The sequence below is a fragment of the Corvus brachyrhynchos genome, unplaced genomic scaffold (genome assembly GCF_000691975.1).
Source record: "Corvus brachyrhynchos isolate BGI_N302 unplaced genomic scaffold, ASM69197v1 scaffold229, whole genome shotgun sequence".
NCBI classification, from domain to species: Eukaryota; Metazoa; Chordata; class Aves; order Passeriformes; family Corvidae; genus Corvus; species Corvus brachyrhynchos.
In genome coordinates, this window is record NW_008240042.1 from 8,423,003 (window position 1) to 8,448,205 (window position 25,203).

General features: G+C 38.2%; 1 protein-coding gene across 4 annotated transcripts in view; it reads left to right on the forward strand.

The window, feature by feature from the left end:
- The window catches only part of GRID2 (glutamate ionotropic receptor delta type subunit 2), a 698,771-nt gene that overhangs the window by 553,899 nt on the left and 119,669 nt on the right, over nt 1-25,203 (forward strand). For all 4 annotated transcript variants that reach the window (XR_001865225.1, XM_008641318.2, XM_017744249.1 and 1 more), the window contains exons 10-11: nt 11,988-12,185; nt 19,090-19,402. Coding sequence is in view for 3 of the 4 variants with exons in the window: in XM_008641318.2 (XP_008639540.1) it covers nt 11,988-12,185; nt 19,090-19,402 (511 nt within the window). In the remaining variant the exon portion in view is untranslated. The remainder of the gene's footprint in view (nt 1-11,987; nt 12,186-19,089; nt 19,403-25,203) is intronic.

Here is a 25,203-nt window from a genome sequence, read left to right on the forward strand (position 1 = left end):
AGGAATGGGGTTTTTTTCCTTTTGCCTCATCTTTTTATTATGTACATCATTTTACCAAGAAGGTAGTTGGCGTTAGAGTGTCTGATTTAAGCTGGTCAGAAAAAACCCAGAAAAATGGATAATTTTCCACAAGATAAAATTATTTATCAGTACAGTGCATTTCAGACTGAATCAAACATGTTAGAACCTTTTTCTTGCACAAGCACATTCTAAATTAGGTAAGACAGCATATGAGCTGATAAAGGGCAACTTCAAGTGCCCTGTTAGCTAAAGTTACCTAGCTGAACCTCTAAATGATTCAATTCCAATCACCTTGGCAAATTGAGAGCAGTCTAACACAAATTGTCACACTCAGGAAATATTCAAGGTCAGCTTAGGGCAAGTAATGTTAGTTTGGTAAAACATCTCCTGTCCCATCCTAGTTTTCTTCAGCCAGGTTCTTCCCCTTTGTGGGCATCTTGTGTTTAGCAGCCACAGGAAAATTCTTGGTTTAAAGCTGAACAGACAATGTCTACCAGAATAGAAGGTACTTCGTGTTATGAGGCCAATGTATTCCCTGCCATAAACTTTGCTTGAGGAGAAGTTTTTAAGAGTGGAAAAAAATTTAAACAAAGAAAAAGAAAATAATATGAGACATGTAGCCCTCTTTGGACCAATGCCCAAATACAAAGTTGATCTGGGGCTGCAGAATTGTAAAGGTTAGATTGAACCATTTTCCTCTTGCTACTATCTACTTGTGTTTGAGTTCAGTGTCTGAGGGCCCAGCACTTGTTTATAAAGAACAAGAAAAGAGGAGGTTTTAGGCTTTGCATTGCTGATAGTGCATGATGAAGGAAGAGGCTCCTACAGGGGTGGAAAGTGAAATCACCAGAGCATGTCAGTGCCACAGACACAACAGTTTTGTACCCCTCCAGTTATTTTATGGGTATTTAAACACCTTTATCTGTCAGGGTAAACATTCTGTTACAGCTCTTAGTACACTAGAGAACTTCCTGTGACAGTATCTACAAGACAAAACAAACCAAATAACAACAAAAAAAAAAAAAAAAAAAAACCACCAAACCAAAACAACAACCAAAAAAACCGAGAACCACAAACCTAAAAAAAAAAGAACCCAAAACCAAACCAAACAACAGCAAAAGCCAGCCAAGAAAGGATGAATGCACAGAAAAAAAGGAGTAGTAACAGAGAGGGGGAGGATCATACTTTAATTGCATGTTCAACAAAATAGTATCATGTTGGCAGTGGCTGCTCTTTGTTTTCCCTGATACTCATATTAATTGGTTCAGTATAATTATCTGTTGACAAAAAGGACCTGTGGATTTTCCCTAGAAAGATAAAGTTGTTCTTCTTTCCTCTCTCCCCACTGGTTTATCCCCAGTTATCCTAGTTACCTTGCTGGAGAGCAATCTTCTTTCACGTTATTATAGCATGAATATTTATCAACGTACAAAGATACACAAAAAAAAAATTATCTATGCTGATAGGATTCTGTAGTAATTATAAAAATGAAAGCAGACATTTAAAGTTCAAGACAGAGCACACGACACTTCAGTCTCCTCACTAGTTTTATATCTGCTGGATAGGACAAAATTGGAGATTTATATTTAACCTGTGAAATGTGTGATTCTTACCTTGGATGTGAGAGCAGGAGGGATTTCACCAATTAAATTTATTTTAGTGATGATCTTCTTTATATTTTCTCTTCCATCTTTCTCACTGTTCTTCAATTAGGTCAATACTTTTCTGTTAAGAGTAAAGAATCTATGCAGACTGTGAATGATTAGTTATTGATATTAATTCTGCCAGTTTCTAACAGTATGATCTTGATCTAGGGAAAAAAGTGTTAAAAATTAAATAATATACCTTTGAATATTAATAGGTTTCTTTTTCATGGAGAGTTGAGAAGTTTACATTCATTTGTAAATTTGTTTTGTTAACAGTTCAAATCTCTCATGTCTTTCTAGATAGTACCCCTTCTCCTCTTCCAATTTCATTTTGTTATGCCTTCAGGTTGAAAAGGACTTATTCTAAAAATTGCAGTAGAATTTGAGAGGATAGCAAATTGCAGCACCTGGGTTTATACTGCATTATACTAAAGAAATGAAACATTCTGGAGTCTGAAAATAAATGATTGTGACTTCTTTCCTCGGTCTTTCAGTAAGCAAATGCTGAACAGTTCCCATCATCCATCTACTAATTCCTTTCCCTAAGTAAATTTAATAATTATGGGCTATGTATCTGCAGACCCAAACCAAAATCTCTTTGTGAGTATGGCAGAATACAGTATAGCCCCAAACTGGAAATCATCTGGTTTCACTTGGCAGAGAATCCCGGCTCCTCTGCAGTAAATGCGAATGCTCTCCTTTGCATAAATAGCAATAAGAAATATTTCTTTGTGGTTTATTCTGAGGAGAACTATGGTCATGTTTGTGTACATGTAATTCAATGGTTTAATCTGAGTTGGATTAGTACCAAACTTTGTACACTTCTAGAAAAGGGGTTTTTTTGTCTGACTTAAATATCAGCTGTCTGTCTTGGACTGCTTCCACATATGAAGATGAAGTCTGAACTTTGTGTTTGACGAGTTGCTCTTAAGTTCAAGTCTCTTGCTTGTGAATTTCTGAAATGTATTCTGAGTTTCTGAAATGTAGCTCAATCAAAGGTCAGCATAGTAGTTCCAAACAAATTCAGAGTGTCTTGAATGAACAATTGGCCAATAAAAAATTTAGCTATATATCCATTTTTTCTGTCTCAGTTTATTCTCTTTTTCAGTTGTTCAGTTTTATTGAAAAAGACCTACAATACAGCAGATACTCTCATAATTTTACTAGCTGTGGCAATTACTGAATTATTCATATGAATATTAAGACGTTGGAAAGAGATCTGGTCCATTTGGCAATGAAAAGGCCAGCAGGTATTTGTAAAATCATATTTTTAAAAAGCCCCTGTTGTTCAAAAAAAGGAAATAGTTTGAATTTCCCTGTTTTAGAGCATTAACACCTTGACTAAAAGGTACAGAGCCTTTCCTGAAAGTGCATAAGGTATAATATCCTCATGGTGCAAAAGACTCTACATGACTTTCTGTGACTCTACATGAAAATTCAAAACAGCTCCCAAACAGGAATATATTTTCATATCTGGAGGGTTCTAAGAAGGCAGGCAGGATAAAGGAAAGAAAGATAACAGCAAGCCGTGCTGAATTATGCTTTGCCATACATCCCTAAACACTGTACCTCAAGAGTTACTACCTGGGTTACTTGCACAGAGCTGCAGGTTGGTCACCCTTGGCTGCAGGTGGGTACTGTGGGACATGATGTAGTGAAAGGACTAGCAAAAGGTTAGATAAGCACAGAAAGAAAAAATAATTAAGAAACATCATTTGCACAATGGAAAATGTTATCATATGTGGACTAGTTAATTCTCAGTGTCTGGTAATAAATTCATGAGCATTTGTTGCACAGATTAGAAAAGAAAGTTGTTTGAAAGCAGACAATGTCTTTAGGAACATCAGCTGGCAGGAGGTCTGCATCTTCGGTCCCTTTTTTTATTGAATTTACCACTCAGAGAGAAGATGAAAAGTCAGATATGAAGCTAAGGCCTGGTTTTAAAAGCTGAAACTGCCTTTGGGATTTGACTTCCAACACTGGCTTAAAGAAAGTAAAAAAAAAAAAAATTCTTTCCAAGAAGCTGGAGTAAATTTCAGAGTGACTGGGGAAAGGACATAAGGCATAAGAAAGATGAAATAAGACAATGTTTAAGCATAGGTGGAAGAACAAACAGTCAGAAGTGATAAGGGTTTAAAAATGTCAGGACAAAAACATCAGTGAACGACTGTACAATAAAGATCAACTTCAGGAAGATCATGTGCAGGATACCTCATTAAATATTGAATAAATATTTTATAAATTGTGGAATAGTCTCATAGATAATGCTTCTTATATGTTCTCCCAATATTTTGAGTGATCACTTTTCCTATACAGTCCCGACCCCATTCCCCATTTCATAACTGGGTGCTGTGGACTTCTGTAAAGTCTCTTCATTCTGCCAGGCAGCTCTACCTCTGCACTAAGGAAAATAATTTTAATTAGGCAGGTATTATACTGAATTATATATTGCTCTCTGTATTGGTATAATGGACTACAGTAGTACCCAAAATAGTAATAATTAAAATCATTATTATAAGAGCAGAAAGTGATATTCTTCGATAGAGGCAGAACCTGTCTTTCTATTCCTCTTCCAACCACCACACCTGTACAAGGGCCAAGTTTAAATTGCTACTGACTGGGCACAGGTTTCTGTGAATGGCTGTTTTATATCCCTTTGAGCTACCTAGCTTGTATTAACAGGTCATAAACCTTACAGTTATTGACTACTGCGATCATTCATTTGACAAGCTTTAATCTCACAGCCTGCTGGGAAACCTAGCACCTTTTTTTTTTCAATTATTGTTATTTTCAATCCATTTTTCTAAAGTAGCAGGTACTATATACTAGATAAGGTGGATATCAAGCAATTCAAATGTTTTGGGAACTTGCTGGGGCCACAGTTTAACAGCAAGGTAGGGACAGTGCAAAGCCTGGTAGGACCAACCTAACTCATCTCTGTGTCAAGGGCTACCTCTCAGGGCTCCTTGGCTCTTATCTTCTTGCTGACCCTTACCCATCTGCTCTCTGGGCATATTTGCATTCCAGAGCAATTCACACAGTTCACAGAAATTTGACTTTGAAACAGAAAGAGGCTCTTACTCTGACTGTCATTATCCTTCCATGCTATGCAAGATAGAAAAGGAGCTGAACTGTGTGACACGATCCTTATGAATAGGAGCCCCCTTGCAAGGCTGCTGGAAGGAGTACAGTGTAGTTCCCAGCAGGTTAATGTGCCCATACCACACTTTTGCTAAATCAAGTGTCTGAACTATCTGCATTAAAGCCACCATTGAACTCTTTAGACATACTCTAAAACATTCCAATCAATTCCAATCTCAATCCATATTCCTGTAATATGGCTCAGAAAGAGCTGTTACCTGCATTAAGTTATTGTGAATTAAAATCAATGCACAAAGCTTGGCAGCATCCTAATAGACCATTGCCACAGGTCACTTTGAAAGAAGTCTTAGTCCCATTGCTGAGAAATGGGAGGAACTGGGAAGAGGGGCTAACATTCTTTGTTCATTTCTGGTAAATACCACTAAACTAAAGACCATAATACATCCAGAAGCTACCATTTCACTCTGGAGGAAAAAATACTGTTTAAAGTACCGTAATTGAAAGAACAAACCTCATGTCTAGTTGAAGATGACAATAAAAATATCAAAAAAAGTGACAGACTACGCACATGGATAAGAATAGGCCAAATGTAAAATCCCTTTAACAAGGTATTCAGTTTCTGGGATGTGAATGGACTTCTTGCTGTAGATGAGGTGACTTTTCTGTCAGTACAAGTGACTTTCTAATCAATCTGTTTGAAAAGCACAGGATGAGAGAGAATGGTGGTTCTCAGTGCCAGTACGGTTACACATCCCATTGGCACTACAGGATATTGAATGGGTATAGTATTTAATTATCCAAGATCTTGTAGATTTGAATCCTTTATCTATGTTTTAGTGTTATTAAGAGGTGGGAGCTATGTCATATTTTGCAGGAATTTTATAACTCTTGATAGTGGGAGAATTTCTGTAATGAAAGAATGAAATGTTTCAATTAAATTTTGGTCATTGATTCTAACATGAATTAATGTATATTATTGTTCAATTAAAAATAACAAGCTGCTGTGCTGTTCCTAGCCAAATAAAATTCCCAAAACAGTGGTCAATAAAACACTTGAGGAAATTAAGTATTTGGGGCTGCAAATTTCACTAAAATCTTTTGAGGAAGGAAATGCAAAGTCACTAACATTTAAAAGGGGGGCATTAATTATTTTATGAGTCAAGGAAAAAGTGATTTTGCCTTGCAACAAGACAATAGCATCTTGTGCTTGAAAATATTTTGTTTATAGTTTACAAGACTTAGTGTTTCCTGTTGGTTATAATGGCTGTGCTTGGTCACCCAGCAGCCATTGGAAGGGAGCTGAGAAATCTAGTAATAAGAGTGAATTTCAGTTTGGGGAGCAGTTTCTTAACATTTGGAGGGAATGGGAGTTTTTAAAGTGTCACAGTGAATATTTACTTCACGAGATTGCCAAGGCTCATCCTGGGCTATGGGAATGGTTTAATGTGCCTGTCCACTATTTCTAGAGTCAGTGTCAAGTACAGATTGACAGTCTTGCCCACAACTGAGCTTCATTTCTTGCTTTCTTTTTTCTCACTACTTTCAGTAGAGAAAAAGGGAAAATTTAATGAATACAGTCCTATTGAATGAATACAGTGTGTTCAGAAATTTTTGATGAGTAGACACAGAGGTCATTTTCATATGCTTTATGAATGCTAACCACCCATATAATTACCAAATTTCAAAACTCTCTTCATAGAATCATTTAGGTTGGAAAAGACCTTTAAGATCATAAAGTCCAGCCGTTAACCCAGCTCGGCCAAGCCCACCACTAAACCATGTCCCAAAGTGTCACATCTACACATCTCTAACATCTACAAATGTCTCCAGTGATGGTGACTCCACCACTGCCCTGAGCAGCCTGCTCCAAAGCTTGACAACACTTTCAGTGAAGAAATTTTTCCCAATATCCAAAGTAATCCTCCCCTGCCACAACTTGAGGCCATTTCCTCTTGTCCTGTAGTTAGTTTCCTGGGAGAAGAGGCCAATTCCCACCTTGACACGACCTCCCTTTACATACCTGTAGAGAGCAGTTATGTCCCTCTGAGCCTCCTTTTCTCCAGGCTAAACACCCCCAGCTCCCTCAGCTGCTCCTCACAGGACTTGTGCTCCAGACCCGTCACCAGCTCCGTTGCCCTTCTCTGGTGTAGTGAGGGGTTTAAAACTGAACAAAGGATTCTTCTAAAGGTAGTAGAAACACATAAGGCTCCAATTTGTGCTGTAAATCCCAATAGTGTTTAGTTTCTCTCACCTTAAAAGCCAATAACATTTTCCTTACTGAATATTTTCTGTACGCTGCCCTCTATAGGAAGTTTTTTGTCCATGCTAAGGGGCAAAGAGGATTCAGCTGACCAGGAAAATAATCCAAACCATTCTGTTTTGCTTTTGCTTTTTCATTTGTAAAGTACATCCTAGATTTTTAGCACGTTTATATTTAGAGCAAGCAAAAGACCGTCACAAATAAGTGCAGCAGAGCAGTGTATCATAGCCCCATATGATTTCTATCCTGAAATAAGTCTCAGCTTTAAGCCACAGAATCCACACTTGTAATTGCAGAGAAAATCTACCTTACTGCCCATTGAGTGATCTCATAATGAGGTGGTGGGCGCGGGTAAAATCATGAACAGCTGAGCTAAGACCACAACTTCCTTGTAAACAGCCCAGTGCACACAACTTTTTTCTTCCTCTCATGTATTTAATTAGGGTGCTGTCTTTAAGATCTGAATGGGGCTTTTCTGTTCTTTCAATAAAGTTTTCTGTAATTTGTCCAAAAAGAGAGGATCTTTACAAAAACACTGGACCTTTAAAACTTGATTTTCATTGAGGAACTAAAAGATTACTATCAAAGCTTGGAATTTAAAGTCACTATTCTACTGGCTAAAAATCATCCCAAATAGAGACTCTGGGTTTAGGGAACTGAACTTCTGAAAAGCAATTATTCTTTTGTTCTCCCTCCCTGCCTCCTCTAAGGCTGGAATTTATTGCTTGACTTTATCATCCACATCTGTAGCACAGCTACAAACAAATGTTTCTCTTTGATTGTCTAATTAATTAACACAACCAAGTTAAACTCAGCCTAATTGTTCTTTTCCGCTATTTAGCTTGAGTATTGCTCTGTTTTCAAGCGTGAAGGCCTTCTGTGCCCAAAAGCTTTTCTCTCCTTTCCTATTTTTAACTTTATTAGGGGGTATAGTAAAGAATATAAAAAGATTACTCCAAACCAGATATTTTATCCAAATTATTAGTACGTCTGAGAATTTCATCAGAGTAAATAAGAACTGTATTTTGTATTTTTAAATCTTAGACTCTTGAAGCATTTAGCAAATTGTCCTGGTTTTGGCCAGGACAGGGTTAAGTTTTGCAGTAGCTAGGAGGGGGCATAGCTAGGACCCTGAGGTTATGCTATACCATCTCACATCAGTTTCCAGGGGTGCTGGGAATGTTAAATTATATCAGTCTTAATGCGTAGCATGTTGTTAACCTATGTCAGTCTTATTGTGTGGCTTCTTCCTTAAAACGTGTGATAATTGAGAAATGAATGGAGACAAACATTTTCTTGAGCTACTTCCCCCAAAGTACTTGTACAACATGTCATCTTCCCAAAGTTTTCCCTTTTTTATGCCATGTTGCCTTAATCTTGCGTTCACCTTTATCCTTCCTAAGGTGTGCTAGTCTAATATTTTGCAGTTTCTCTTGCTTGGGGGGGACATGAGCACCTCTGAAGCCAAACTTTGTCTTCCTACAGCCATAAAAAACAATATGCATAGCTTCACCCAATATAACCTTTAGCTGTCTGCTGCTGACTTTCATGTTGCTGCAGGCGGTATTGGCTGTGTGGCGCTTAGCTGTCCACCGGGGCAAACCCACAGTCCTGTGTAAAATCCACCAGGTCTTAAACCCATCCTCCTTTGGGTCAGGTCAGCACAGCTTTGATCCCAAGAAGAAGCCAGGCAGTGATAATTGTAGAACTATTTTGAAAAGGAACCCTTATTATTAGTAGTGCTGCATTCAGTTGACAAAGGGGGCATGTTGAAGGTAAAGTTGAACAAAAATACCCCCTCCCTTAAAGGATCTCCACTGAGGTTGGGTGAAAACCCATCCCCTAAATATACTGGGTGCCTATGGGGTTCAGTGAGGCAGATCAGCCTTGCAAAAACAAGAAGCTATGGTTGAGCAACCTGTCCTTTTTGTTTTTCGTTCCTCAGCCATGAATGTTGTGACTTGTTTGCTTTTCCAGACCTCCCTTTCACAGGCTTTATAGGCTGTGAAGTCTTCTTTTGCCTTACAAGACCCCTAGAGAGGTGTCTCCAAAAGGAAGAAAAGGAGAAGCAGGAGCAGTGGCCTTCCTTGGATCAATTTACTGTATTCTGGAACAGTTTAGGTTTGACGGGACTCTTGGGTGGCAGCTGAGTGCAGCAGAGTAAATGTTAGAGCAGGTTTTTGGAATGGTGTCCAGGGGAGTTTTGAGCATCTCCAAGGATGGCAATTGTATGGATTCTCAGATAAAGACCTTCTTACATAGTCTGAATCAACACTTGCTTTGGAGAGAAAGTGTATCAGGATTTTCCTGAATTTATTGGGGTCGAATGGAACTTTCATCATCCAGGAGAATTTTTCCACCTCCAGACTCATCAGTTAGCTCAGCTGTTTTTCACACCTACTTTCTACAAGCGCATCATTATCCTTGCTGCTTTGCTTTGTGTATTTTCTTTCTGCAAATTCAGCTTTCTCAAGGATGGAGACAATTGTTTTAACATCCATATTGTAGGGATGCATACACCATTCCATAGCTCCCGTGGCACCCTCCCAAAAAAAAAAGGACAACTGGCATAGTTTCAGCCTGCCGCATTTATGAGGGGAAAATATCAAGATAAATATTTTTGTCCTCTTTCAATGCATTCTCAGAAATATAAACAATTACACCAAAAAAAATCATAGCAGTAGATTGGTTTAGTTTTGCTTGGAATATGATTAAATTATTTGCTGCTCCAGACTTCAACAAAAATTGGGAAGTGTTAGTTGCTTTGCATAAAGCTGATTGACTGTTTATATTTCATTACATATATATAGAACACTGGACATCGGGGCTTTTTGTCAATCTCTCAACAGCAAACAATATTGCATTGCTCAATAAAGGACTGATATTAGTTGTGACAAACTGCATTTTAAACAGTGCATTAAATCACTACAGTGAGCAACTGGGTAGAAAATCAGTTTATGAGCAACTATGTTCTAAATAATTTAGTGATAAAAATTAATCCTTTCTAATATGAAAATTATCAACTTCTAAAACATCCTTTGTACACATAAATCTTTAGAATTTTGTGCATACTGTGTTTAGATTGATAAACTACCATGTTTATTTTTTGCAGAAACATTTCTTCCCAGCAATTTTGAGTCTTATTTACGGTATCTATCATTCAGGTGATCAGCAAGACTGAATTCATTTTGCGCTCTCATTTAAGAGAGGCTTTCACCAACTTAGTCTCAATTTATTCAATGTTCTTGGAACCTGGGCACTGGAAAACAACTTTAAATATTCATTTTACTTTCGCTCCTCCATTTTTAGTCAATTTCACTGATGTTGGATATTATGGAAGAAAGAAATTCTATCTGACAACTAGAAATAATAACTTGAGGCAGTCCACCCTTAATGCTTTTTTTTTGGTCAGGGATGGGGTTGTTTGGTTCATTTTCTACTTGTTTTGGGTTTGGGTTTTTTTCTGGATTTCCTGGAGTCAGAAAAGAACATCCTGTCACTGCACTCTGGTTGCATCCTTTTTTCTTTGGCAGCATCCTCAGCATGTGGCTGTCCTTGAGAATATTTACTCAAGCATTTGCAAATTATGTTTTCTTATTTCAAGAACATCCTGCTTGCAATTCAGTGACACCTGTTCATACAGAAGGACATTCCAACAAGCTAAAAATAGTAGTGAGGTATAGGCTTAATGAAAAAATTGTGAAAATGCTTTGGCTTTAAAGTAATTTGCACATATAAGTACTAGAGTAATAAAGAAATATTTTAAACACTACCAAGAATTCCACTGGAGAAACAATGAAAGTTTGGGCCACAAATACTGCAAAAAATCAATTCTGTTTTCTTCGATATATTTGTGGGTTTTGCAGACCAGGACAAAGTGGTCAGGGAGTGGTTTCATGTGCTTGTCCTGGCCAAGCCATGACAAGTCAGAACTAACTTTTTTGCACCTCAGAAAAGGTGTTTCTGTTAACCTCATATGAAATTAAATTGCCATGTAATGAATTAAAAGGATGACATGTAGCATATTTTAAAAATTACCTAAGTGTTACAGTGCCTCCATGCTTTTTGGGATGATTTAATATTTTGCTCTACTTAGATCAGGCAGGTGTTTTCAGAGAAAATAAAGAACAAGCACAAGTGAAATCCATCTATGGCAAATATACATTGTTTGCTCTTAGATATATGATCTCTCTTTGTGTGTCATTTAAATAAAAAGTGAAGGGGAATGTGTAGAAATCGCACAACAGAAAGAATAACAGAATAGAGAAAACTATTACAAGTCTTTGGAAAAGTAAGAAGAAAAACGTTTTTTGGAGATCTGGACTTTCAGTATCAGCTTTTGATATCTATTTGTATCCTTTATGATGGTCAAGTTTTAGATGAATAGTCATGAATCATTCTTATAAACAGCCTTAAGTCCTATAATTGATAGTCCCTAAACTAATCAAATGGAATTTCTTCGGATAGAACTATTTAAATTTAGCTGACCTATATTCAGGGTTCAGTAGAAGGACAAGAGCAATACGTTTCAGTTTTGCCATGTTTTTCTTTCCTTACCACATGAATTAGTGGTTGCATTAGGTACAATATTTGCCCAGCTAGTGGAAAATGGCAGTTCTGTTGAATCCTCCATATTTATGGCCAGACATTGAGTATGTCTGTCCTGCTGACCATAAGTGTGGTCAGCAGGCATTACTAAAAAGCATTTCAGTTGAAATGTTACAGCAGAAGATCTACTTCTGAAATATGTAATAGAGAATAAAATTTCTCTGTTGAAGGAAATCCAACAAAAAATAGCATTTCACAGAATGTAAGGGGCACTGCTAACTATGTATTTTAGAAAAGTTTTGTATAAGTAATATTTGAATAGTCCCTCCTTTTGTTTAAAAAAGCCTCCAGCACCCAAACGTGGCATATAATTGCTTTATTAACAGATTCCTCCTTTGTTGTTTTTTTAGGAAGAGCCCTTTGTCATGGTGTCTGAAAATGTTCTGGGGAAACCAAAGAAGTATCAGGGCTTCTCAATAGACGTGTTGGAAGCCTTGGCCACTTACCTCGGCTTTAAATACGAAATTTATGTAGCACCGGATCACAAGTATGGGAGTCCTCAGGATGATGGGTCATGGAACGGCCTGATAGGAGAACTGGTGTTTAAGGTAAGGTCATTAATAATTTACTGATTAAAGCTGTGTGATACAGTTAAGGAATATGTGGTATGTTCTGTTTGCATCAGCCAGTAACCTTTTTTTATGAGTAATTGATAGCACTTCTTTTCTTGCGTGTTGCCAGACCTTGATAACGTCCATTGGGCAGTACCAAAAAAAGCTGGAAATAACACTTGCTAGTAACTGTTTAAGAGGCAAGGCAATCTCTTTTTTTCCACCCAAAGTAAAATCTAAATGCGGTCAAATAATGGGATGTGCATTATCCTAATTAGTTTGGCAATACCTGACACAAATGAGTTGAAGAGGCTGTTCAAAAGAGGAAAAATTGGTGTTGCAGTAATTAGTGATACATTACATAAATAACGTATAGCACTTAGAAAAATGTTGGCGTGATGAATACGTGAAGTATATAATCAACAGAAAATGTTTTATTGATATATAATGACACATTATGTAGATGTATGAATCAAGAGTAATATTTATTCTGTAATTAATAATCCATTTAGTCTACTTAATTTGACATTAATTGTTCAATATTATATAATAAATAAATTGAACCAAATGCATATGCAATATTTTCCTTTTTTTTTTTTTTGCCCACTCCTCTCATCTTACTTGTTTGCAGTTTCTCCCTGCAAACAGAGAGAGAAGACTAGGCTGGCTCTATTCTGCTGGTGCCTCAGTTGTACCATGAATATATGTATTTTATTTGCTCATAATTAACATGTGAAGGCAGCTTTTACAGTTATTGAGACCTACATTTGTTGTGCTTCCTTAAAGAACTGGAGCAGATATTCATGTAAATAACATAGACATTGTCTATAGAAGTGTTTTTCCAAATCTGCATGTGGAATTTAATTCACAAGCACAGCAAACAGAAAGGAGAATCACAGTCAGATACAGGACCTAAGACTTGTAATAAAGAAAAAGAAAATATTTTTTTTAAAAAAAAAGTAAGTATTATCCTCCATGGGTTAAAATTACTGATAGGTTTAACCTATTCTGCCTTCCTACGCCGGCAGCCTGTTGGAAAGGAAAAAACCAGCTACTCATTCTGTACCCATAACAACTTTCATACAGCTACACTGTAATAATAAACTTCCTTTGCCATCTCCCTATGTCTTTATGAAGCTGGAAGGTGGAATTGTGTATTCACAAATGGTAAGCTGGACACAGCTAAAGAAGTAGATTTTCTGTCATCTTCTAAACCTTGGCAACTGAAAATCCCTCATCTAATTTTGAGATGTAGCACCACGATGGCCCACTGATTTCTTTTTAACCATTCTTTCTGCCTCTAAATCTGATATTATGCTACACCCTACTCTCTACAGTACTCATCAGGCCACTGCATTACACAGACTGGAGGCGTCTCAGTCCTAGATGGTCTGGAAATGGAAGTGGGCCTGGAATGTTTTCTATTTATTGGCAATGAATGATTCGTAAGGCAGAACTCATAACAACTGAAATGGCTCAAAGGAAAAACATGTATAGTATTCTTGTCCCCTTGGCAGGCAGGGATTCAAAGAATAGCTCTTTGAAGGTGGTAACCCCCCAGATCTGTAAATTGATGTCTCGAGTGCAACAGATTTATCAGTCTGTTATGATTTTGCTGTAAATGAGCCTTTGTGGACATGAAATCTTTCTGTTCCATTACAGTGCATGAAGAGTTAATGGAACTGCATTTGGAATTCAAAACCCATGTTTTCCCTATACTGTGGCACTGTATAATTTTTCATCTTCCTTACCCCTATATAATTAATTAGCAGTAAAGGTTCACTGTGTCCTTCTCTCCCATTCTCTGTCCCTCTCAAGGCAAAAGAACTGCTGGGCGAGCAGCCAGCGTCTATCTACCCCTTACCAAGTGCAAGCTGTTCTTAAAGGCTGCTTTCTTATTTACTGTGAACTGAGTTCTGCTCCCAGACCCAAAATTTCCATCCGCTTGGCAACTTTATAAGGGGAGGTAGAGGAGCAGAGAATAGTTTTAAATTAAAGGCCTAACGTGTTTGAAACATAGCATTTCCTTGTTTTCCCAACCAAGTTTTACGTGATAGTCTGGCCAGCAAGTGGAGGAATTCCAGGAACAGTGGGAGTACTCTTTGCCTGTTAGTGTGTCAGCCAGGAATGAGTTCTGCAAGAGACAAGTCTCACTCAAGGGTAATGGAAAATAGCTGCCTTCTCTTTTTGAGTGCACAGAATCATACAACTGTTCAGCTTGGAAAAGACCTTTAAGATCATCAAGTCCAACTGCTAAACCAGTACTGCCAAGTCAATCACTAAACCATGTCCCAAAGTGCCACATCTACTTGTCTTTTAAATCCCTCCAAGGGGAGTGACTCAACCACTTCTCTGGGCAGCCTGTTCCAATGCTTGGCCACCTTTTCAGTGAGTGAGGTTCTCCCAACATCTCCTGGCACAACTTGAGGCCATTCCCTCTTGTCCTATTGCTTGGTACTAAGAAGATGGATCCCTCCCTTGCTACAGCCTCCTTCCAGGTAGTTGTAGAGAGCATCTCATTGAGAAGGGTGTCTGTGGCCACCACAGAAGATGTGCCATATGAAATAGCAGTTGCTGTGGCAACCACATGATTTCTGTGTTCAAGATCAATATTCACTGCTTGCACTAACCATCTTCAGTGTGCAGCAGTCACTGGTGCAGGTCCTGGTATCAGGGAGAGCAGTCCCAGGCTGATCTTGTTTGCAGCAGCCCTGCTGGAGTTGGATAGCAGGGCAGGAGCCCAGCTGTTCCAAGTACATGCCCTGGGCCCACAGCTGGCTTTGCAGACATGACCCTGAGCCAAGTTCACTCTGTTCCAGCTTTGAAGACAAGGTTTCTGTTGGCTGCTAAAATGGGAGCTGGAATCAGCAGCACATAGTAAGTGGTCTTTAATTTGAACTTGGAAACTGATTCAAGCCTCCCCTCCTTTGACTGTCAAGACCTATATTAGGTACACATTTGGTCTATGCATGTTTTCTAGTCAAAATAACCTGAATGTAAACATGCCATACAAAGCTTTCTGTTTTCTAAACATCTGAACTAGGTGGTCTTCAGAGAGTAAATGCTCTTTGAGAGAAACATGTGGTGCTCTTGTCCCTCTCCTGAAGAATGACGAGGGCTCTCACTGCATCTTGTAGAGCTTCATCTTGCAAACAGGATTAGTTCAGCAGCCCTTCATGGAGAGGCTAAAGCCATCTCAAGGGAGCAGTGCTTTACCACAAATCTCTCTTGCTGTTAATTATCTGTGTCTTCTCACAGTGATTCCTTTAGTTGCCCTCTATCCAGATTGCCTGAGGGATAAGCCTGTGTGACAGACAAGAAAAGTGGCTAATGCCACTTCTGGGAGAGCACAGTAGGCTTTCCAGCATGAGTGGGCTTTCTGGTGATATTCACATCCATCAACCATTGCTTTTCACATCTCGACATGCTACCTTGATTGCGAGGACTTTTTTTCCAATGAGGAGCCATGAGGAAGCAAATAGCATAGGGAAAACAGCCTGATTCCACTTAAGCCCATCAGAAAAGAGAAAATACATGCTTAATCATTCCTAAGGGAAACTGCAAATCAAGTAGAAACCTCTTATGAGGCTCTTTTTTTATTGCACCTTCCCAAGATGGGTAGCATAAGAAGGAAGAAATCATACAGGAAGGATGAAGTGAGAAGAAAAAATAATAGCTGAGTAAAAGGAGAATTATTTGGATCTATGTGTGTTAACTTGAGTAAAAATATCTCTCTGATTGGTTTTTGCATGTCCGTGTTAGTAACTGTGTAATGTGGGACTGCATTTTATCACTTCCAGCATATGTTGAAACTTGATTTAACATTGAAAGTGGATAAAATGAAGGGCCTCACAGGACCAGTTTAGAATAGGTTCATTTATTTTCCCTGTATTTGATCATGAACCACAGGAATCATCAGAAGATTGCTTTCCATGTGTATGAGATGTGCTTGCTACAGTAGTAGCTTAGGGACATTTCAGGGATTTCTAGGCATTGCTGATAAGCTGGTTCTGTGACACCAGTAGCAATGCTATCAGACCCATTTGGTCATTTCTTCTGGATTTTCTCATTCTGGTTATGTTGCTCTACAATGGCCTCAGGAGAACTGCTGCTAAGGAAGATAAATATAAATTCCTGTCCAGGTGACAGAGAGCAAAATAATGCCCTCTACTGTTTTTTTCAATCTGTTTCAGGAGTCACAGTCTCATTCATGAGAAACGTGTAAGACATATGATGCTTGTTTGATTTTGGCACTGCAAAAACTTAGTGAGTGGAGAGCTATACATGTTTATAATTCATATTGGCAGCTTTATATCTAAATATTGACATAATTGCATGCATTTGCCTTTCTATCTCAAAAGCACTAAGTGAACCTTTACTTCTTCAAACTGATATCTTCTCTGATCCAATCTGACATGTTAATGATGAGCATTTAATTTTTTTCATCTTCCAGTTTTGAAACAAGATGACAGAGTCTATATGTAATCAAGAATGCTCACTATCAGTAAATCAAGTATCAAGTGAAGCTTAAGCTTGATTTTGTGCTAAAAGTGTAGTTTTCTGGGAAACTGGTGTTTATGATCCAATTTAGTAAGTTTAAGAATATGAGTTGTCATATTTCAGTGTAGCTTTTTTGTTTGTTTGTTTTGAACAGCTGAACATCAGAGTGCTAAGAAGTCAGGATTTATATCTCTCCTTTCTGTTTTTCACTTTACTACCTCTCAAGAAGTAAAGACATATAGAATCACAGAATGGCTTAAAGATCATTTAATTCCAACCCCGCTGCCATGGGCAGGACATCTTTCACTAGATCAAGTTGCTCAGAGTTCTTCCTTGAACACTTCCAGGGATGGGGCATCCACAGCTTCTCTGGACAGCCTGTGGCAGTGTCTTACCACCCTCACAGTAAAGAATTTCTAAGATCCAGTCTAAACCTACTGTCTTTCAGTTTACATTTCCCCCCATCCTGTCACTCTAGGCCATTGTAAAAAAGTCTCTCTCCATCTTTCTTGTAGGCTTCCTTCAGGCACAGGAAGGCTGCAATTAGGTCACCTCAAAGTTTTAATTATATATGTAGCGTATAAAGTACCAAGACACAACTATATCACTATTGTTGCTGCAGTGCAACAAAGGAAATGTGACATTTCCATTAGCACAATATTGTTCACTGTCATAGTTGGTTGATAACTGGAGTGGAACCATAATTCTGGGGAATGCAGAGAGCCTGCTTCCCAGAGACGCAAATTAGAAGTAGTATATCCATAAATTCCATGTGGTCTGTTTTTTTCCTTTAATGGTCTTCAATGTATTTAATGGAAAAAAAAAATTCCTGTAAAAAGGAGAGGAAAACAGAAAAAAATTCTATTAGTCATACAGTCAACTATTATTTGGTAAAAGTATCTATACTGGTGTATGCTGCTTTTCAGTAGAAAATCTTTCAACATCTTACAACAATGCAACTTGAATGAGAAACTCAATGATCTAGTAGGGTAGGGAAGTATTTTAGTAATATGCTGATAATTAATAACCCAGCTAACTTAATGAGCAGAGGCTGAGTCTAGGACTTTTTTTTTTCACATGTCCTCCTTTACCCCTAAATTCCTATTTTGCTTTTTGATATACATTCAGGGAAAAAGCCCCAAACCTATGCTATTCATTAAATATAATTGTAATTTCCTGTTTGACAACTATTGGACTTTTATATTTGTAAATTCTTTCTAAAACATATTTATGTTCACAGTTGTGGAAAACAGTTCAGGTGCTGGCTGGTTTGCATCCTTCTCATTGGAGCTAGGACTTGACTGTCAGCAGATGCTGTGAATCACTTGAGTCACTTGTTAAACAGAAGTTATATGATGAGAGGATAGAGAGACTCAGATAACCTGAACATTTCCATAGACAATTCTAATTACTGACTGAGTTTGCTGCTGCCCATGGGCCAAGGGCAGTTGAATCATCACTCACAAGAATTTGGTAGGAAGGGACCTGAAGTGAATTTGTGAAGCCATGGTTTCAGCTGTGCTCATCAACACAGCTTCACTTACGACACCAGGAAATTTAACACGCAAATTAAAGCTGAAGCTCTAATTCACAGCTTTTAAGAAAATCAATATTTTCAAACCCTTTTTTGTCCAAATCATCAGGCTTCCAGCTAGGCTCTGCCACTTTCTCAAGCCAGTGAACAATCAATATAAAGTTAAAGTAACATCATTTAAGCTGAAGTCTTAAGAGGACTGTGGTTAGGAGTATGTTTGTACCATGGGCCGCAGAGTGTTCTGCACATCGTATTAAAAGAGTCTGGTTGATTTACAAAATTTTCTAATCAGCTTCAGCTGCCATACCTTCCCACTCAATATTTCAAATCACATATCTAAGGAACTAGGAATCTCTGCCTTCTTTGGGCAAGAAGGAAATTCAAGAATTAATAAAATGACTCAGTACTTTCAAGTTTTTGTGCTCTCCTCACCCTCTTCCAAAGGACCCCACACTGCTCTAGGCAGAACAAAAATGGATTAAATCAAGGTAGTAGAAGTTTAAATATTTTAAGTACTCTTTTGTCATATTAAAACATCTAGAATTCACAGTCTTATTGCTCAGTATTTGGGCTTTTTAAAATGGTATTCATGTGTCCACTTTAAATAACCTTTCTTGTTTTCACTGAAGTTCTAATTGTACCTGTAAAAAATAAAGTAGCCAGAGTCCGCCAAGTGAGGTTTGCTTGCAGAAACTAAGACACATGTTATATCTACCTTGTCACCTTTCTGTGCTCACATATATGATGCTGAAGACCTTGGTCCTGGCATCTGATTCTCCCTAAGCTTAGCTGCTATAAATGACAGAGGAACAAAGATCTTTTTGTTAGCTCCTACTTATGCACATTGTTTTCTCCTCCTCTCCTCAGCGAGCTGACATAGGGATCTCTGCCCTAACCATCACCCCGGACAGGGAAAATGTGGTGGACTTCACAACACGTTACATGGACTACTCGGTGGGCGTGCTGCTGCGCAAGGCGGAGAAGACAGTGGACATGTTTGCCTGCCTGGCCCCGTTTGACCTCTCCCTGTGGGCCTGCATTGCTGGCACAGTGCTCTTAGTCGGGCTCCTGGTCTACCTCTTGAACTGGCTCAACCCCCCGCGCCTTCAGATGGGGTCCATGACGTCTACAACTCTCTACAACTCCATGTGGTTTGTCTATGGATCCTTTGTGCAACAAGGTAAGAGACAGAGGGAGGTTCTGCCTCTGAGAGAAAATCTGTATGTCCTCCCCATTGCTGTAGAGACCTTCCTGTTCCCTGCCTCCCTCCCACAGCCCACAAGAGCTGGGAGGATTGGAAAGCCTTGTGCTAAAAGATTTCCTAGATATCTGGCTGCCCTATGTGAGAACCGTGAGAAGTTCGGAGCACTACATGCTAGCTTGTGATTTGTTGTTTTGTTATTACAGAAAAGTGATTTTGCTCTGACTAAAAAAGAGTATTGCTCATCATTTGCTGGAGAATTATTCAACTTTAACAAGTGTTATGTTCTTACATAGGCAGAGAATGCTGGGATTTGGATTTTGGACTAAGTTTAGACTAGTCAGCAGTGCTGAACGATCTTACTGTGTCTGTTAGTCTTTCCTCCCTCTTCTGATTTATCTCAATTTTCCTATATAATGTTTAGATTCAAGCTTCTCTGGCCTTCCTGATTGCTTTCTCAATCCCCTCTAGCATCTGGTGTAGCCCAGGCTGTTCCCCACTTCTGCTTATTTTCCCAAGTCCTTCACAACCTTACTCTTCTGGCAGAGTTTTAATCATGCATCCTAAAGACATCAGGGACTGCAGATCTTGGCTGGGTATATAGTACTTAGGATTCTGGTCTACAAGTTGGGGTTGTAGTGCAAAGTGGAATAAGAAAATACAGCTTAATATAAGAGCAAAAGGGGGTTTAGATAATAACACTCGACAGCAAAACAGAATGAACACCTTCTTGCTTATCCATGTAATTGTTCCTCAGTCACTGCTGGCACTGCAGGTACACCTGTTTTAATTTCATAGAACATCTGCTCTACAAAGAGCCATGGCCACTACAGCCCCAAACTCACAGACAGTTCCTTGTGTTTTAACCTGAATTTGGATGGAACGCTGTAGGTAAAGGGGTCATATTTACATAACACTGGCAACATGTTATTTAGCATTACATTATTCTTGTTTCGAAACAATCAGATGACATCCACAAAAGCTAAAGGTATCCATAAAAATCAAGTATGAAGCTCCTAGAAGGGTAAAAAAAGCTAAATTAATGTCACTATCCAAAAAAAGAAGAAATTATATTTTAAGTTTCCACAAGAGGGGTGATTTTAAACACATGAGCATAGAGACATTACTTTTAAAATTATCATTTGCATTGAGCAGTAATGACCAGCTGGGGAAGACCTGAAGAGATTGTTTCAGGGGTTTTGTGATTTTCTTTTTTTTTTGTTGTTTTTAATAACACCAAAGACTTCAGAGTAGCTGAGACCTATGGAAGTTTTTTGAATATGTATAGGTGGGGTTATAAAGCTTTCTATCTAAAACATCCCCAGTGTAACTGTTTAGGGAATCCAGCTGTGTGAGAGCAGTTGGTCTGTTACAGAATGAGAATCATTACAACTGTCCTCCTGTTAGGTTAGAACTTGTGAATTAGTTTCCTTACTGCATGAATGTGAGTCATTCTGCACAGGTTTATTAGTCTGAGCATCCCTGCTGTACTCTCAACATGAGTCCCTAAAAGCTTTCTAGGAGACTGCCCAGCAAAGGTTCAAAGGCGGCACAGCTAGTTTAACACACTTCAGTCTGAAAAATTGTTAACCTGAATTGTTTGCCTCATGGTTTACCCAAGGATGCCTGTGTTGCCTGGTTTCCTGAAATTTCCTAACTCATAGATCCAGAGTGGACCAAAAGGGAGCCCTTCAATAGATGCTCAGTTAGCCCAAAAAGAAAAGGATTTTTTGACCAGTCAGTGAAAATGAGTGCTTAAGGAGGGCTCAGAGAGAAGCCTTGAATTCAGCATGAAGTTGAGGAAGAAGTTAGATGAAAAGAAGTGGGACCAGGCGACAAAAATAACAGAATTCAACAGCGACCAAAAAAAAAAAAAAGGAAAGAAAAGAAAAGGAACTTATTTGAGCAGATCTGCATCCATTCCCTATGGTAAGAGGGATGTGAGGTGCAACTCAGTAAAACCTGCTGGTGGTACAAAGCATCTGGGGGCAACAAAACTGTTGTGCGACTTCAGAAAAAGAAATTCACAAAATTTGGAAGGTGGGAGGAATTATTTACAGAGAGAAGAGACACCTTACCGCTCTACCATGTGGATTCTCAACAAAACTCTATAGAATTCACCAGAACAATATAAAATACTCACTTGGCTCCTACTGAGTAAGGGAAAGCTATAGACACGTCTCCTTCAAAGAACAAAGAACAAGCAGAACTGTCCTGAATTAGCTAGAAGGAAAAATGAAACACATTGACAAGGGTTGATGCCAAAATACATGACACTTACAGACTGAAGTAAACATAAAGACTCAGAAGAACTCAGAAATTCAGTGCAAAAGAGATGCATTTATAATGTCAGCCTGTATTTCACGTTCAATTTGAATATAGCAAAAACAATATTAGCTGAAGCGTTATTGTTTACTAATCCTTGTGAATACAGAGGAATGAAAATCATTTTCATTGTCAGGGTAACTGGCTATTGTGGTAATTTTGCCTCTGTTTTCATTCATCAGCTCTTCATTCAGCAGAAAAATGGCAGGTTTTATTTGTTTTGGAATAGTAAATCTGTTGCTGTTAATTGTGATTGGCAGACCTTAAGTGCAGCAGCATTTCAAATACTGTCAGGTTCACTAAAGAAGTCTTTCAGCAGCGATTTAAAGCATGACAAGGTACTCATTTCTGTTATCAAACCATGGAGCCAAAGATGCTTTTATGTCCTGTGCTGACAGAAGCAAAGCTGCATGAACCGAGGATTGCTTGTGCTTTGATAGTTCTGGATCCTTTGGGGCTAGCAAGTGATTTGTGGCGTCATCTTCTCTTTCTCTCCTCTAGACAGAGGAAAAATTTGCAGGCATGGAGACTGGCTCCAGAGCTGCCACAGCTCTGAAGACAAAAGAGCCCTCTGGTGCAAAAAAATACAAGGCATTCTTTAAGGGAATTCATAACCTATTATGATTGAAACTAAGAGCTCATTTCTTCTGAAATAGTTAAAAACTCAGCAGATTTAAGCAAGTAGCTTTAGTTCACGGTGTCCCTTTTTATTTTTGTTCAGCCTTGACTCTGATGTCTTGTTTAAATGCTGTTAAAGAGTTTTAACCTTTTGCAATTTTTGAAACACCAAAATACTGTGTCATTGTCTATAGACAAAAGTCAACACAGATCAATCCAGTGGTTTTTAAGGCAGGTCTATAATTACTGTCATATTCAGTTACAAAATTTGAGTATTTTTAGTTGCTTCCTTAAAGGTAGACTGAAACTTAATGTCACAGCTACTTGTATCACTTAAACTTAGGTTTTGAACTTGGCTTTCAATTTCTTCCCTCCATATTTTAGTGACCGCTCTGGGCACCATTTTTAGATGGGTAATATAGAGGTAGGTATATTTTAAGTTTCCCTTTTTATTTGATGTTCATTCATTATAGAGATCAGTCAAAATAATATACTTTTTTTTTTCTTTTCTAATGTTTGAGATACATGAGGATAAGGCTGTAATGTAACTGGGGAGGCCCAATTAATATAAAAGTGTATAAACTACAAAGTGGGGGTTTTATCCTGTACTCAATCCCTTCATTATTAAGAAAACAAACAAAAAACAGGCAGGCAGAGCACTGAAATGCTTTGGCTTCCTACCCAATATACCCACTGAATCTGTGACCACTAGGAGGGCAGAGACTTTTAGGTGATCATGGTGATGCTGCTGTGGATTATATTAAAAGCAAATGTTTCTGACTCTGAAGTCAGAATTCAGACATGAGTAGTTAAGACAATATCTGTTATCTCTGAAATGTCTGTTCTTCTAAAGATGAAGCAAATTTTTAGATTCAGACTGTGGAAGATTGCAGTTGCCTTGAAATTTAGTGTCATGGCTTCTGAATTTGTTCTTTTCCTTTTGGTCATCCTAGAAAACTAAGTGACTAAATATTAAAATGTCCTAGGGTATATCACCATGTCCCACAGCCATAGGGAGGAGGAGGAGAGAAGATCCAGCAGGCAGGAATTGTGCAGCAAGATCGATTTATTTAATTATTTTACAAACTCTTTTATAGACTTTTTTCTTCATAGTCTAATTGGACAAAGGATCAGCCACCCCTTGGGGGTGATTGGCTAAAATCCTAAAACATCCATTGTCAAAATATTTTTCTACTGTACCATAAACAAGGCTTCTCAAGGTTGCAGGTGTTTGGTTGTTTACATAACTCTGCTACCTCTCTGTGAGAAAGAAAAGTCTCTCATGGACTTAGAAAATAGCAAGAAAATCCTTGCTAGCAGCATTTTTGTATCCACAACTAAAGCTCTGTATTTTGCTTCTTTTGGATATTACCCTTTGTCAATTGGACAGATAACTGGCTCTAGGCAGCCCTGCTTGGGCAGGGTGTGTTTGACAAGGTCCCTTTCTACTTCAAAGAGTCTTAGTGATATATGAATAATGACATATTATGTACTCTTTGCTCAGCTTTTGTGCTACTCTATACAACCAAGGTTTTCCTTCTTTTGAGCCATGGTATCGTTGCTGCTCCCTCAAACTTTGCCCGTACTAGAATTTGCCAATATTGGGAATCTGCCATAGGAACTCTCAGAGAAGAAATTTGGGGGTTCAAGAAACTTTACTAAAATCTTCATCCAGATCAACTAAATCAAGTTGCTGCAATAGTCTGATGACTTTTTTTACTTGCTGAGAACCTCGTTTAATCTCCTGAAGGTTTTCTATTAGCTTCCTATTCGGGGCTCTTGTTACAACACACTCTAGAGACCACTCTGCTCTCACCAGTACTGGAGAAAATCAATGATTTAAAAAACAGAAGTTCAAGGTCTGGAGTTATTCCCAACCCTTTTGGTATAATAGATCAGTTTTTGAGACTGGTGAAATGGTGCATAATTTTTTACCAAGGACTTGCAGAAGAATGTTTTAGGGGATTTTGTTTTGAAGGCAGCCTCTGAAATTTAGCTTCAGAAGACAGTGATGAGCTAACTTAGTATAACAGAATTCAACTGAATGTTGACAAAATAATGAAGTTAGAGAAAATGACAATGTTTTGTATTTGATGTGAAAGACACCATAAAAGACTTTGTCTCTATCTTATCACATTCTGCTCATTTTGCTTTGAATTTTTGTATAAGAGAAGGTATTTCTGAGCTGGCTTGGCAGGATTTTAGATTATGCAGGTAAAGATGCAAGGCTCTGTTTTGTTTGGGGTTTTATTTGGGGTTTTTCTGCTATAATGGAAAATATCTTTTAAATGGCTGAATCATTCAAGATTTAATCACTTCTTAGTGATTGCAACAAAGCAAACATTCATTATCGTTTTATAAATAGAATTTGACCATAGGATAATGAGCGCTTGAAGTATTACCTGCAAAAATATAATTTTCTTCAGAGATCTTATTACACTTGCTTAACTTAGCAAAGTTATGAAATGGATGATGTAAAAGCACCACTGGTGGGCCATTTTTTTTTCCCCTCATATTTGTTTAAAATGCTGGTCAGAACTGGATGTTTTGATTGGTCATCAGTGGTGTCAGTAATGGCCAATTATGTTGCTAATACCTGGTAAATGAGCAAATCTTACTGTTTGCCTTGTGTAAATTACATTTCACAAGAGCAATAAAACAGTCTCCAAGCTTTGGCACTTCAAAGTCATTATAATACTTCTCAGATGGTTAAAGCTGCTCAGAATTCTCATCTTCTTCCTTTTATTACCACCCAAGGTGTGATATAATCCTCCTGAAATGCACTGCCTGGAGTCTGCTGTTACTTAATAAATTACTCCATCTTGCTTTTCTCACTC